Source organism: Heterodontus francisci, chromosome 18 (genome assembly GCF_036365525.1).
Source record: "Heterodontus francisci isolate sHetFra1 chromosome 18, sHetFra1.hap1, whole genome shotgun sequence".
NCBI lineage: Eukaryota > Metazoa > Chordata > Chondrichthyes > Heterodontiformes > Heterodontidae > Heterodontus > Heterodontus francisci.
The window spans coordinates 54,165,749-54,180,813 of NC_090388.1; the positions used below are offsets into that span (position 1 = coordinate 54,165,749).

The 15,065-nt window shown below is 44.0% G+C and overlaps 1 protein-coding gene across 1 annotated transcript in view; it reads left to right on the forward strand.

Annotated features, from left to right (window-relative positions):
* The window catches only part of cacna2d4a (calcium channel, voltage-dependent, alpha 2/delta subunit 4a), a 695,670-nt gene that overhangs the window by 134,859 nt on the left and 545,746 nt on the right, over positions 1-15,065 (forward strand). The window contains 2 exon segments of the mRNA XM_068051265.1: positions 7,081-7,141; positions 12,987-13,137. Of these exon segments, the coding sequence (XP_067907366.1) occupies positions 7,081-7,141; positions 12,987-13,137 (212 nt within the window).

Sequence of the window (15,065 nt, forward strand, 5' to 3'; positions counted from 1 at the left end):
GCAAGGGAGAGGAAGTTTGGCAGTGAGTGTCGTGCCATCCGTTTGGCTGATGTGGCTGTCATGGTTGAATAGCTGGCAGTGTGTACAAGCTGTGAAATGTGGGTGTGAGGCTTGCTGCAGCGCTAAGTATGTGAGGGTGCAGTGAAGCTATGAATGTTAGGTATGATTCCTGATTGATAGAGATTGTTGGCAGGTGAATGATGGGGATGTGGTGAATTGAGGAGTGTCTGAGATGAGCAGTGCAATTCAAGATGCATTCAAAAGTGCGGCATTTCAAGATGCATTCACTGACCTTGACCACTCGTATAAGGTCATTGAACCTCTTGCAGAACTGCATCCAAGTACTTGTGGCTGGACTCCTGGCATTGACCACCACAGCCACATATCTGCTCCCACTGCCTTTTGAACACCCATCTGGAGCGCCTCCTGGTCTTCTGCGGTACACAGCACCTCCCCGACTTTCCAGCTCCTCTACCAAGCTTTCCAGTGCATCATCAGAAAACTTTGAAGCCCACTCTCTCCCATTCTAAAGGGGGAGGGTGAACAGTCAGTGGTCGTAGTGCATGTCAGTACTAACGACATAGGTAGAAAAAGGGATGAGGTCCTGCAAGATGAATTTAAGGAGTTAGGAGCTAAATTAAAAAGCAGGACCTCAAAGGTAGTAATCCCAGGATTACTTCCTGTGCCACGTGTTCGTGAGTATAGAAACAGGAGAATAGACCAGATGAATGCGTGGCTGGAGAAATGGTGCAGGAGGGAGGAATTTAGATTCCTGGGACATCAGGACCAGTTCTGGGGAAGGTGGGACATGTACAAGCGGGACGGGTTACACCCAGGTAGGACCGGAACCGATGTCCTCGCGGGGGCATTTGCGAGTGCTGTTGGAGAGGATTTAAACTAGAATGGCAGGGGGATGGGAACCTGAGCAGGGAGGCTGAGGAGGAGGAAACAAGGATAGAAACGAAAGATAGGAAACTAAAAGGCAAAAGTGGATGGCATAGAAATCAAGGGCAAGAAACAAATAGAGCCACAGTGCGAAATAATGCTAAGATGACTAAGAATGTTAAAAAGACAAGCCTAAAGGCATTGTGTCTCAATGCGCTGAGTATTCGCAATAAGGTAGGCGAATTAACTGCGCAAATAGATGTAAATAGATACGATATAGATACGATCCCTTGAGGAAGAGCAACCATAACATGATAGAATTCTTCATTAAGATGGAGAGTGAGAGAGTTGATTCCGAGACGAGGGTCCTGAATCTAAATAAAGGAAACAGTGAGACGTGAGTTGGCTATGATAGATTGGGGAACGTTACTTAAAGGGTTGACAGTGGATAAGCAATGGCTAACTTTTAAAGAGCTCATGGATGAATTACAATAATTGTTCATTCCTGTCTGGCGCAAAAATAAAACAGGAAGGGTGGCTCAACCGTGACTTGCAAAAGAAATCAGATCCAAGGAGGAGAATTATAAAATGGCCAGAATAAGCAGCAAACCTGAGGATTGGGACCAGTTTAGAATTCAGCAAAAGAGGACAAAGGGATTGATTAAGAAGGGGAAAATAGGGTATGAGAGTAAGCTTGCAGAGAACATAAAAACTGACTGTAAAAGCTTCTATAGATAAGTGAAGAGAAAAAGATTAGTGAAGAAAAATGTGGGTCCCTTACAGTCAGAAATAGGGGAATTTATAATGGGGAACAAAGAAATGCCAGACCAATTAAATACATACTTTGATTCTGTCTTCACAAAGGAGGACACAAATTACCTCGCAGAAATGTTGGGGAACACAGGGTCTAGTGAGAAGGAGGAACTGTATGAAATCAGTATTAGTAGGGAAATGGTGATAGGGAAATTGATGGGATTGAAGGCCGATAAATCCCCATGGCCTGATAATCTACATCCCAGAGTACTTAAGGAAGTGGCTCTCGAAATAGTAAATGCATTGCTGGTCATTTTTCAAAATTCTATAGACTCTGGAACAGTTCCAATGGATTGGAAGGTAGCTAATGTAACCCCACTATTTAAAAATGAGATAGAGAGAAAACAGGGAATTATAGACCAGTTAGCCTGACATCAGTAGTGGGGAAAATGCTAAAGTCCATTATAAAAGATGTAATAGCAGAGCACTTGGAAAACAATGACAGGATCGGACAAAGTCAACATGGATTTATGAAAGGGAAATCATGCTGGAATTTTTTGAGGATGTAACTAGTCGAATAGATAAGGGAGAACCAGTGGATATGGTGTATTTGGACTTTCAGAAGGCTTTCGATAAGGTCCCACAAAGAGATTCACGTGCAAAATTAAAGCACATGGTATCGGGGGTAAGGTACTGACATGGATGGAGAACTGGTTGGCAGACAGGAAACAAAGAGTAGGAATAAACGGGTCTTTTTCTGAGCGGCAGGCAGTGACTAGCGGGGTACCGCAGGGATCAGTGCTAGGACCCCAACTATTCAAAATATATATTAATGATATAGATGAGGGAATTACATGTAATATATCCAAATTTGCAGACGACACAAAGCTGGGTGGGAGTGTGAGCTGTGAGGATGATGCAGAGAAGCTCCAGTGTGATTTGGACAGGTTGAGTGAGTGGGAAAATACATGGCAGATGCAGTATAATGTGGATAAATGTCAGATTATCCACTTTGGTAGCAAAAGCAGAATGGCAGATTATTATCTGAACAGCGATAGATTGGGAAAGGGGGAGGTGCAGCGAGACCTGGGTGTCCTTGTGCACCAGTAGCTGAAATTAAGCATGCAGGTGCAGCAGGCAGTTAAGAAGGCAAATGGTATGTTAGCCTTCATAGCGAGAGGATTCGAATACAGGAGCAAGGATGTTTTGCTGCAATTATACAAAGCCTTGGTGAGACCACATCTGGAGTATTGTGTGCAGTTTTTGTCTCCTTATCTGAGGAAGGATGTTCTTGCTACAGAGGGAGTGCAGCGAAGGTTCACCAGACTGATACAAGTACTGATGTATGAAGAGAGATTGGGTTGATTCGGCTTGCATTTGCTCAAGTTTAGAAGAATGAGAGGGGATCTCATAGAAACCTACAAAATTCTAACAGGACTGGACAGACTGAATGCAGGAAGGATGTTCCCGATGGCAGGGGAGTCCAGGACCAGGGGTCACAGTCTTAAGGATAAGAGGTAAGCCATTTAGGACTGTGATGAGGAGAGATTTTTTCACCCAGAGAGTGGTGAACCTGTGGAATTCTCCACCATGGAAAGCAGTTGAGGCCAAATCATTAAATATATTCAAGAAAGAGTTAGATATAGTTCTTAGGGCTAATGGGATCAAGGGAGATGGGGAGAAAGCGGGAGCAGGTTACTGAGTTTGGATGATCAACCATAATCATATTGAATGGCGGAGCAGGCTCAAAGGGCCGAATGGCCTACTCCTGCTCCTATTTTTCTATGTTTCTTTGTTCTATGTTTCTCTTCTTCATTGTGTCATGGTCCTGTAGTTTTTTTTTCCGGGAATATGCAGTATACCTTTAAGGCTTGCAAAGGATCATTACTGCTTTAAGAACCAGCAGGCCTCCGGAATTACCGAGAAGGTGCATTTTCGTTGCCTTGGAGACTGCAATTCAAAGGGTGCATTCTCGTTTCCTTGGATACAGCCACATGGACTGAGCATCACGCGATACATTTGTTACAATTCAATTTTGAACTGGCTTTTTAGTTGGAGACAGTTAGTTCTAACAGAGAACACAGACAGACAGCTGGTGTTAGAACCTGAAAAAAGAGCGCTCAGCAATTTAAACTGAAGAAAGAGATTTTTAGTCTGTTTAATTATTATTATCTCTCAAAATTCTAAAAAAAAAGTCAAGCCAAAATGGAGATCTCTGATAATTTGAACTGAAGGAAGGGAAGTTAGACTGCGACAATCTTTTATCCCTCAAAGGCTCTAAAGTCAAATTGATTCATTTAAAAAGTGTTTGCAAGTCGTTAATTGTTGAAATTCACTGGAGAAGGAAAGCATCACTTACTGCTGGAATCAGACTACGGACTGTTCTACTGTGGCAGAACCTTTTTTCCCCCCATTGGACGGCTGTGAGGACTTCAAGCAACATTGGACTGTAAATTTGCAAGGACTCTAATTTTTTCTATTTTAAATGTTGTTTATGTTTTCATAGTGTTTAAGAATTTAGTTTTTTTCCAATTAAACAGTTAATTTGTTGATTTAAAGACACCTGGTTTGGTTAGCCTCATTCGGGGGTTAATAGATGGTACAATGTGGCCGGGTCTTTCTTTAATTTGGAAAGTTTAAAATGATATGTTAGGTGATTTGTAGAGGGACAGGATTGAATTAACAGTGCATTTCTCCCACCACAATCAGAATCGTATATTTTGATTGGGGGCTTTGACTGGAGCGGTCGGTTGTAACTGTTCCTGCATGATTTCCACAACCTGTTCCAGCCACAATTCACCTCTCCTTTAAGCCATGCAGGCTACCTTTAAGTACTGCTAGTAAGGTATGATCTTGAACCCCTATGAAGTGTTCAGCTAATGAATAGCATGGTTAGTGCTGGCTGCAAGCAGCAATCATTCTAATGAGCAGACAACTCGAAGTTGGCGTGCTGCCTGCATTTCAAATAACAGGCTAGGGTTAATCCTGCATTGCGATTGCACGCCCGTTTTCGAGGGCTATCCAATTTAGTCCCCAGAAACCCTCACATCTGCATGTCCAACTGCTAGCCATAGTTGATGCTAATTATGAACTTTGTTTACTCTTCATGGGGTGTCAAATGCCAAACATGGACTGGTCCTCCTCCAGTAGTCTGTACGGGGTGCTGATAGCTCGTGCAGGAGAAATGCATTGTGTAAATTGGCTGCTGCAGTCTCAAGATCCTGCATTCACTGGAACTTTTGTTTCATGGAATCGATGGTAGTAATGGTAGGTGTCTGGGAGCAAGGACATAACTTATGAGACTTCAATGTGCTTGCACACATTACAGGATGTGAATTGAGCGCTGCCAAGTGACTACTTATAGGACAAAGATTTGGTGCAATGTGATACCCTAAAGAGCAATGCTTGATCATTTCTGTAGGAAATCAGTGGACTGTCCTGTTATTCATTTTAAAATATACTTACGTCTGCTGGCCTAGTGAGGTCATTAAATTCCTTCCAATCCTGCAAGGGGGTCATTGGGGTTATGGAAGTGCCACTCGCAACCGTATCTACCTTCTTTCACTTGGCCCATGCTGCTGCATTTTTTTATTCTTTCATGGGATATGAGCATTGCTAGCAAGACCAGCATTTGTTGCCCATTCCTAATTTCCCTTGGGAGGGTAATGATGAGCCACCTTCTTGAAATGCTGCAATCCATCCCGTGTAGGTACACCCATACTGCTGTTCATAAGGGAATTCCAGGTTTTTGATCCAGCAACAATGAAGGAATGGTGATATAGTTCCAAGTCCAGATGGTGTGTGGCTTGGAGGGGAACTTGCAGATGCTCGTGTACCCATGCGACTGCTGCCCTTGTACTTCTAGCTGGTAGAGGTCACAAGTTGAGAAGGTACTGTCAAAGGAGGCTTGGCAAGTTGCTGCAGTACCTCTTAAACACACTGTGCACTGGTGGTGGAGGGAGTGAATGTTTAAGGTAGTGGATGGGGTGCTGATCAAGTGGATTGCTTTGTCCTGGATGGTGTTGAGCTTCTTGATTGTTGTTGGAGCTGCATGCATCCAGGCAAGTGGAGAATATTCCATCACACTCCTGACTTGTGCCTTGGGGGAGAGGATTTGGGGAGTCAAGAGGTGGGTTACGCACTGCAGAATTCCCATCCTCTGATCTGCTCTTGTAACCACAATATTTATATGGCTGTTCCAGTTACGTTTTTGGTCAAGACTAACTCCAAGGATGTTGATGGTGGGGGATTCAGTGATAGTATTGCCATTGAACATCAAGGTGAGATGGTTAGATTCTGTCTTGTTGGAAATGGTCATTGCCTGGCATGTTACTTGCCACTTATCAGCCCAAGCCTGAATGTTGTCCAGATCTTTCTGCATGCGGGCATGGACTGCTTCAGGTTCTGAGAAGTCACAAATGGTACTAAGTAGTGCGCAATCATCACCGAGCATCCACACTTCTGACCTTATGCTGGAGGGAAGGTCATTGATGAAGCAGCATATGGCCTCTTCCCTAGTACTGAACAAAGTATTCCTCCATTTTCTAATTTGTGGCAGCAGCACATATACATTAGTCTCTGAAAAGTTAGATGCTTGTCTTTTTCCATCTTAAATTCCAGCCAGCTCAGTCACTCTTCGATTAGCCTGTTCAGCCCTTTAACTGCATGGAGCACTGTAAATGAGGAAGATACACCATTGCTCCACCCTTTCGCAAATTTTCAATGCTACTCTGACTTAATAGGCCTCCAATGGCAAGACTGCCACTGTTCTCCTGCCAGTATTCTTTAAATAAACTGAACCCAGAATTTCTGACAGGGTCAGCCTTCTCTGATTTCAGTGAGTATAAGTAATGCTCCGCCACGCTTACAAGCTTATTTGGGTTCTGATCCAGTCAACCCAGGTGGGTACTTATCCCCACATCTGTCTTCTGCTGCATGAAAGCTGGCAAAGTAGAATCAGCCCGCAGATGTTTCTGCTGTATGACATAGGTTGGGTAATTCATCGATTGGGGAGCTCGAACACTAGAAGCATAAACATATATACCGCACTGAAGGAGGCCACTTGACATCTGCATGTGTAAATTCATATTTAAGTGAAGCTCACACCAGTTTGAGGCAGGGATACTGGCATTGGAAATGTGTGCATCGACAGGGAAGCTTTATTTAAATATTAATTTGGGGATGAAGAAGAGAGCAGCCATGGGCCCTGCTTGCAGGCCTCTCGCCACGTTGGTCTTTTAACTCTCATTAAAATATTTCATTCATTCTTGTATCCAAATGATATGGTTGGAGTGAGAAGGGTGGGACTGTCTGAGATCGGGGCGGGGTGGGGAAAGATTGTGCATCATGCTACTTTGTGATACAATGTTAAATCTTACAACAGCTCTTAATAGCTGCTTGGTAAATGGCAGTCAATAAGCATGTTCTTGCCCACTTTCTCAGGTATAAAATGGATGCCAGATGGGAATGGAGTCATCTCTTTTGACTGCAGGAACCGAGGCTGGTAAGAAAAGCATTGTTTACTGACTGCCTAAATGGCTTTCAAGGGCTAAGCATGATTGCTGAAATTAGTCCTCTGGTACCTCAGTGAAGAAATATATCAAGTGGTGTATTTTATTATTCGTTCATAGAATGTGAATGTCACTGGCAAAGACAGTATTTATTACCCATTCCTAATTACCCTTGAGCATGTGGTGGTGAGCTGCCTTCTTGAACCACTGCAGTCCATGCAGTGTAGGTACACTCACAGTGCTATTAGAGAGGGAGTTCCAGGGTGTTGACCCAGTGACAGTGAAGGAATGGCGATATATTTCCAAGTCAGGATGGTGTATGACTTAGTGGTGGTATTCCTATGTGTCTGCTGCCCTTGTTCTTCTAGGTGGTAGAGGTCGTAGGTTTGGAAGGAGGCTTGGTGAGTTGCTGCAGTCTATCATTGCTGCAATTGTGCACCGGTGGTGGAGGGAGTGAATGTTTAAGGTGGTGGATAGAGTGCCAGTCAAGCGGGCTGCTTTGTCCTGGATAATGTCAAAATTCTTGAGTGTTGTTGGAGCTGCACTCGTCCAGACAAATGGAGAGTATTCTGTCACAGTCCTGGTTTGTACCTTGTAGGTGGTAGACAGGCATTGGGGAGTCAGGAGGTGAGTTACTCGCCACAAAATTCCCAGCCTCTGACCTGCTCTTTTAGCCACAGTATTTATATGGCTGGCCCAGTTAAGTTTCTGGTCAGTGGTAACACCCAGGATGTTGATGATGGGGGATTCAGCGACGATAATGCCACTGAACTAGGGAGGTGGTTACACGCTCTTGTTTGAGATGGTTATTGCCTGGAACTTGTGTGATTCGAATGTTACTACTTACCAGCCCAAACCTGACTGTTCTCCAGGTCATACTGCATGTGGGCATGGACTACTTCATTATCTGAGCAATTGCGAATGGAACTGACCACTGCAATCATCAGCAAACATCCTCATTTCTGACCTTTTGACAGAAGAAAGGTCATTAATGAAGCAGCTGAAGATGGTTGGACCTCAGACACAACCCTGAGGAACTCCTGCAGCAATGTCCTGATGCTGAGATGATTGGCATCAAACAACTAGAATCAGCTTCCTTTTTGCTAGGTATAACTTCAGCCAGTAAAGAATTTTCCCTTTGATTCCATTGACTTTCATTTTACTCGGGCATCTTGATGCCAGAATTGGTTAAAGTCTGTCTTAATGTCAAGGGCAGTTACTCTCACCTTACCTCTAGAATTCAGCTATTTTGTCCATATTCGAACCAATATTGTAATGTGTTTTTTATTCGTTCATGGGATGTGGGCGTCACTGGCTAAGCCAGCATTTATTGTCCATCCTAATTGCCCTTGAGAAGGTGGTGGTGAGCCGCCTTCTTGAACCGCTGCAGTCCTTGGGATGTAGGTTATTATGAGGTGTGAAATGAAAGCTCCTTAGGTTTACTCCTTGGCATCACCTGAATGAGCTGAGCTGTTGTCTCTGTCACACGAATCTAGGTTTGCCAATCAGGATTGGAAAAGTGGGAGGAGTTTCATAGTGTAAATATCTCTTTCCTCTTTACATTACATGGATGGAAATGCTGGTACTGGAAGTGCTTGCTTCAAATGGCATCTGTTTAATTTAAATATATAGTGGGCGAATACATCTTGAATGCCATTTCTAAATTTTTAGTTGTGTAGATGTCCTTTTGTAATCATGGGCTTGTGAATGGGTACCCTTATTTGCTAGATAATGGTAAGTATACAGAAGGCCATGGAAGGGATACAGTGATTCTAAGGTAATTCATTCATTTATTAACAATTTTTATTTTTAAAAACTTCTTTGCTGGCACTTAGGTTCTCATGAATCCCCTTATCTGCAGTGTTTGGATGAGGAAAGTCATGCAGATCAGGCTACACAAGAGGTGCTCTGTGCTCACCCCTGATATCCACTTACCACATCTATAGATAGGGGTGAAGACACCTCACTTTGCAGATGCTTAGTGTGTGTGTAGACTCCTATTCCCAAAGGAATTTATGTCAGCATACCCAATGGCACCATTATGATTTATGAATGTCTGGTTAAAAGTAATTTTTTAAATGATTCTTTCACAGGATATGGGCATCACTGGCTAGGCCAGCATTTATTGCCCATCCCTAATTGCCCTTGAGAAGGTGGTGGTGAGCTGCTTTCTTGAACCATTGCAGTCCACGCAATGTTGGTTGCTTCCTTGGAAGCCCACTGTTAAGAATTCAGGTCTGCCAAAGAGACATTCTCAGGTTCAATTATATTAATAGCTCCTTTAAGCTGCCTGAGTGTCTTACTTTTCTGGGAGTTGACTTACACAACCATAAATCTGCTTGTATGATAGCATAATCTAGGGAGGTAACAATAGCATCCCCTGTGATCTAGATTGGATCCTCCTCCGTCTCTTTTTCCTTATTTTCTTGTGTTCTCTTTTGTTTCTAACATTTCTATTCAAAATATCCTGAAACTTAAAGTTATCTTCTTCTTTGATAGTTATATATTTATTCTATACCTTTCCAATCTCTTTCGTAAAAACATCCCATTGTTGATTTGTGGTTCTGTGTGCCAATTTTTATTTTCAATTCACTTCATATAGCTCATTTCTCATTATTGTAATGTATGTCCTTAGATGCTCATCCACATTTAACCCATTACCTGATATATTTCATTATTCATAAATATATTGAGCAATGTGCCTTTCTGCCCACTGACCACAGGGCACAATAGAAAAATCCAGTTTCGTTGTAATAGTAAATGCTGATGGCTGCATACTCTACTAAGAAACCCAGCAAGGGGCAGCACAGTGGTTAGCACCGCAGCCTCACAGCTCCAGCGACCTGGGTTCGGTTCTGGGTACTGCCTGTGTGGAGTTTGCAAGTTCTACCTGTGACCACGTGGGTTTCCGCCAGGTGCTCTGGTTTCCTCCCAAAGCCAAAGACTTGCAGGTTGATAGGTAAATTGGTCATTGTAAATTGCCCCTAGTGTAGGTAGGTGGTAGGAGAGGGAAGGTGGGGATGTGGTAGGGAATATGGGATTAATGTAGGATTAGTATAAATGGGTGGTTGATGGTCAGCATAGATTCGATGGGCCGAAGGGCCTGTTTCAGTGCTATTTGACGTTTTAAAGCTTTCCATGCCAAGTTGTTTGGCAGCTCATGAGCTTTAGCGATTTACAGACAGCCATCAAATGCGATTTTCCGAGCTCTTTTGTGATTAAACTACCTAGGTAGCGCTTCATCATCATTGGCTGCCTTGCTTTCACACTTCTGTTTCCTCTCCCGGTTATCATTATTTTCACAGTCCTTTAAGGCGTCTGCTTTTCTTTTCAGAAATTCGGAAGCCTGAGATTCAGAAAGGCCATGCTTCTATACAATAAACTTTTGAATCCTTATTTCCTTCAAACTGTTCAAAATATCCACTTGCTTGTGGAGCAAATTATAACCCTTTTTTCGTTGCATCATCTGGAAATTTGACTTCCATTCCTTCCTCATCTATGCAAGACTAACCAGGACAAACTGGTTCTTAGGCACACGAACCGTCAATCCCAACAAAATCTCAAGTTCAAAGGTGTCGAGTCTCATTAAAGTAGGATGCCATACTTGTATATAGTGGGAAATTAAATAAATGGAATTGCAATAAAAAACACAGGTATTGGGGGAAAAATGTGACTTTATACATGGGTTCATTAAAATGGGAATGCAATTAAGTGAGTTGCAATAAATGGATATAACTATAAAAGGACACAGAACAAATGTAATGGCCGGAATTTTACGCCACCCCAGCGAGTCGGATAGTGGCGTGGGGGCAGCGTAAAATTGAGCGGCAGGCTTCGGGAGGTTTACCCGCCCCAATTCCACCTCCGGACAAGTTTACAGCAGCAGGCAGGGGTGGGGTGGGGGTGGGGGTGGGGGTGGATGGCGCCCGCCCGAGGCCAATCACGATCCTTAAGTGGCCACTTAACGGCCACTTAAGGGCCCTTGCCTGCCTCCATGAGTATTTTACCCATGGCAAGTGGGTGTGCTGGGGACGTGAAAGGCCACCCGGCGATAGCTGCCAGCCTTTCCATGCCCCGGGGGGTGGGGAAGGGTGGTGGGCATGGCAGGTGCTCCATGCCCCGGGGGGTTGGGGGAGGGTGGTGGGCTGCCCCCACCTCCCAACCCACCCCAGGGATCCCCCTCCCCCCAAAGGACCACTCCAGCCTCACCAGGGAAGGACCGATCCCCTGGTGAGGCATGCTCCTACTGACCTTCCCTCCTCGATCCATGGCGTCGGCTTGGCTGCAGTCCCAGCAGTGGCTACCGCTCCCGGTGGCGCTGCTGGGACTAACAGCTGTCGGCCTGTTGATTGGCCGGCAGCTCACTGAGGTGGGACCTCCTCCCTCAAGTGGGGATTCGTAAATCACGGGACAGATCCACAGGCTAGGCGGAAGCGGGTTCGCCACCGACTTTCACGTCAGAGTCCGGCTCCATCCAACCACCATAAAATTCCGGCCAATATCCCAGTAGGAGGCAGCGTGCTATTTGGAATGGAACCTGGATCCACTGGGTTTCTACACCACCCAAAGCATGACAAAAATTTCAGTTGTGGGTGGAGGGTGGTGGTCACAGTTAAATCTGGCGCCCTTTCCTCCTGTGTCAGATGACAACTTTGGGGTATGCCTGCAGGCAGTCTAAGGCTACCCTGGGAATCCCGCATATTTCACCCTCCTAAGATCCAGCATTAGCCATGCCAACTCAAAATAATCCCTAGAATATGTCCTTAATCCCAGGTGCATTGATTATTATAAAATTTGTACGCACTTTTCCCTTCAGGGAACTTTTAATAAAAAGCCAGTTTTTCATTAGTTCAATAAGTACCTTTTGCTTCCTTAATGCTTTCAGGTAGGCTTTCAGGGTGGGTGCCTCTGTTGTATGCATACTGTCTCAGGATTTGGAATAGGATCTGTGTCTATGGCTCCAGGAGTGTACAGACTTCTGGGGGACAGAGCGAGGACCGTAGAATTTTGAGCCTTCAATATTTAGGCTTAAGCCTGTGATTTAGTGCTGCAATACAGAAAATTTATTATTCTATTTTTTTGAAGAAGACGACTTGAAAAGCTGCTGAAAAATGCAACATCTGAACATTACAGTGATCCTTTCAGTTAAAACCCCTTATTTAGCCCATATTTATGAGTTAGCACCTTTAATATGTTTGGAGTTTTTAAAATGTTATTAATATGCAAAAATTATGGTTTTAAAAATTCTTGAGTTTTGTCTTATGAAACTTAGACTTGCAACACTGGGTGGGACCATGTCAGAGTTCTCTGAGTAAAGTGCCACATTGCTGCTAAATGTCTGGTATGACAAATGCCCATGACAAACATAAAAAAATCCATCATTTATTTCTTTATTTTGTAATTTTGATAAATTTATGCTTATTCTTGTGAATTATGTCAAAATGGGGAATTTGTTTTTCTATTTTGCAGAGGGTGTCACTATCAAACACTCTCAGGTCAGGTACAGTACAGGCTATCTCCAACTTTGCCCTGGTAATATGCCGTAACCTTGACCTAAACCGTGACCTCATAAAAGCCCCTCTGCCTGCACTATTGTGATATTTCTATTTCCCATATCAGCCATCCTTGTGATCTGTTTGAGTAAAACTGCCAATTAGTACAGAATTATGTGGAATGATAGCCACTAGAAATTGGGTTGTGACCACATAAGCTCATTTTATGGCTGGTGAAGACTTTTGGTTTGGATTTTATTTTGACTGGAGAGATGAAAGAGTTTGTACTGATTCATTGCAGCCCTCAGTCCTCCTGCAGAGTAATTTTGTTTGTTCTTATGTACAGGTATATTCAGGCTGCAACTTCCCCAAAGGACATCATCATACTGTTAGACATCAGTGGCAGTATGAAAGGTCTCAGAATGACCATAGCCAAACATACCATCAATACCATCCTGGACACATTGGGTGAAAATGATTTTGTCAATATTATTGCTGTAAGTAAGACAGGCAAGAAAATTTCAATGTCTCTTTCACAGTTTGAAATTCTGTCTGCCTCATGTTGTGTTTGCTGAACATGATACTTGTGTTTTAGGTACTTAGGTAATCTATTTTTATGCTGAGTTATTAGAAGTGAAAGACGTAGCACCATGTTTGTTTTTCAGGCATAAAACAGACACCTAAGAACCCAATATGGTGGGCAGCATGTGTATATCTGTCCGCACTAACAGCTGCTGCGTGTCATATTGGATGAGGTTCTCAGGACACACACCAAAAGCATTCAATAACACCTTTAATATCATGCAGGTTTCTGGCTTTCTGGCAGTAGTCATTATTTATTCATGCACTGTCAGAACTTGGGGCACGATCTACTGGTGCATGCTGCCCACCATCTTGAGCACATAGGCTTGTAGGAATGAGCCCAAGATAGGAAGAGATTGCGAAATCTTTTCTATATTAGCTAATTAACTTAAGATATTCCACTTGTGCCAGGTAACTGCAGCCAGATTTAACTGAGCAAGCTTGTAGAAAGAGCATTGCCCTTGAAATTAATGCGATGTGGGAAGGTGCAAGTCCATGACTGGAATTTTACGCCACCCCAACGAGCCGAATGGCAGAGGGAGGCCTTCCCGACCTGCTCCACTTAACGGCCACTTAAGGGCCTTCGCCCGCCTCCACAGGGATTTTACTCGTGGCAAGCGGGCATCCTGGAGCTGGGAAAGGCCGCCCGGTGAGAGTTGTTGGCTTCTCTGCGCCCCGGGGGGGACCCCGACAATCGGGCACAGGGTGCCTGATTGAGGGCCAGCCCCGCTTCCCCAACCACCCCCAGGATTCAAGACACCCCCTTCCCCCCAAACGACCACCCTTGCCTCGCTGGGGGCTGATCAATTACCCCGGCGAAGCAACCCAAACTTACCTGCAGTCCTGGCTCCATGTCCTCGCCTGGGCTGCAGTCCCAGCAGTGGCCACTGCTCCTGGTGGCACTGCTGGGACTAAGAGCTGCAGCCCGATGATCGGCCGGCAGCTCAGTGAGATGGGACTTCCTCCCTGAAGCGGGAGGCCAGCTCCTGTCCGCCAGATGTAAAATCCAGCCCCATGTTTGCAACTTTGTGGGGGCAAGAAGTTTGATTGGGCTCGAGGTGCACCAGTTTCTGCCTCAGAGGCACGCTGGCATAAATTCAAAAATTGCCGTTCCCTCAGTGGTAGCCTTGTGTAAATCATGGAGTTAGTATCAAACATCCTAAATTCTGTGACCTCCACTTTTCCTCCACTTGTGAATGCTCAGCTACTTAAAAGGCAAAGTTTTTCAGGCAGAAATACTTGTTTAAAGGAAAACTGCTAAATTGCGATTGTTTGTAGAAACCTTTGGCTATATCTTGGTATTGATCGCATAATTTAAACAAAATCGTAGTTGTATTCAGGAAGGCTTCCCTACATTCTGCATTTTTTGGGAGAATATTGTATTGACTAAAAAGGTGGTATCTAAAGGCTGCAAAATTGACTTCCCTTGGGAATCTCATGCTACATGATATATATGCTGGAGGAAGAGGAGCAACAGGAGGTTGTAAGGGAATGGTCTTGTATTTAGGAGGGCACTACTTTCATGAAAATGTGTTAAAATTTTCATTTTTAGTTTTAGGGATGGAGAAGATTCTGAAAAGCTGCTATCATTTTAGTCTTGGGGATAGCATACACAAGTATGCATTTCAGTGCAATTTACATAATTCCATTGTCTGTTTGCAAACAGACCATGAAAATGTTGGCAAAATCTTTCCGATGAAGTTATGCCCCATTAATGAATAATGGGTGATGATGCATACTGCACAGAGAAGCTAAGGATGGGCTGGATGATTTAAAAGATGTACCTAATGGTTGCATCCTTCATTTTCCATCCCCATCTTCAATTCCCAAGGCTGCCATCCAT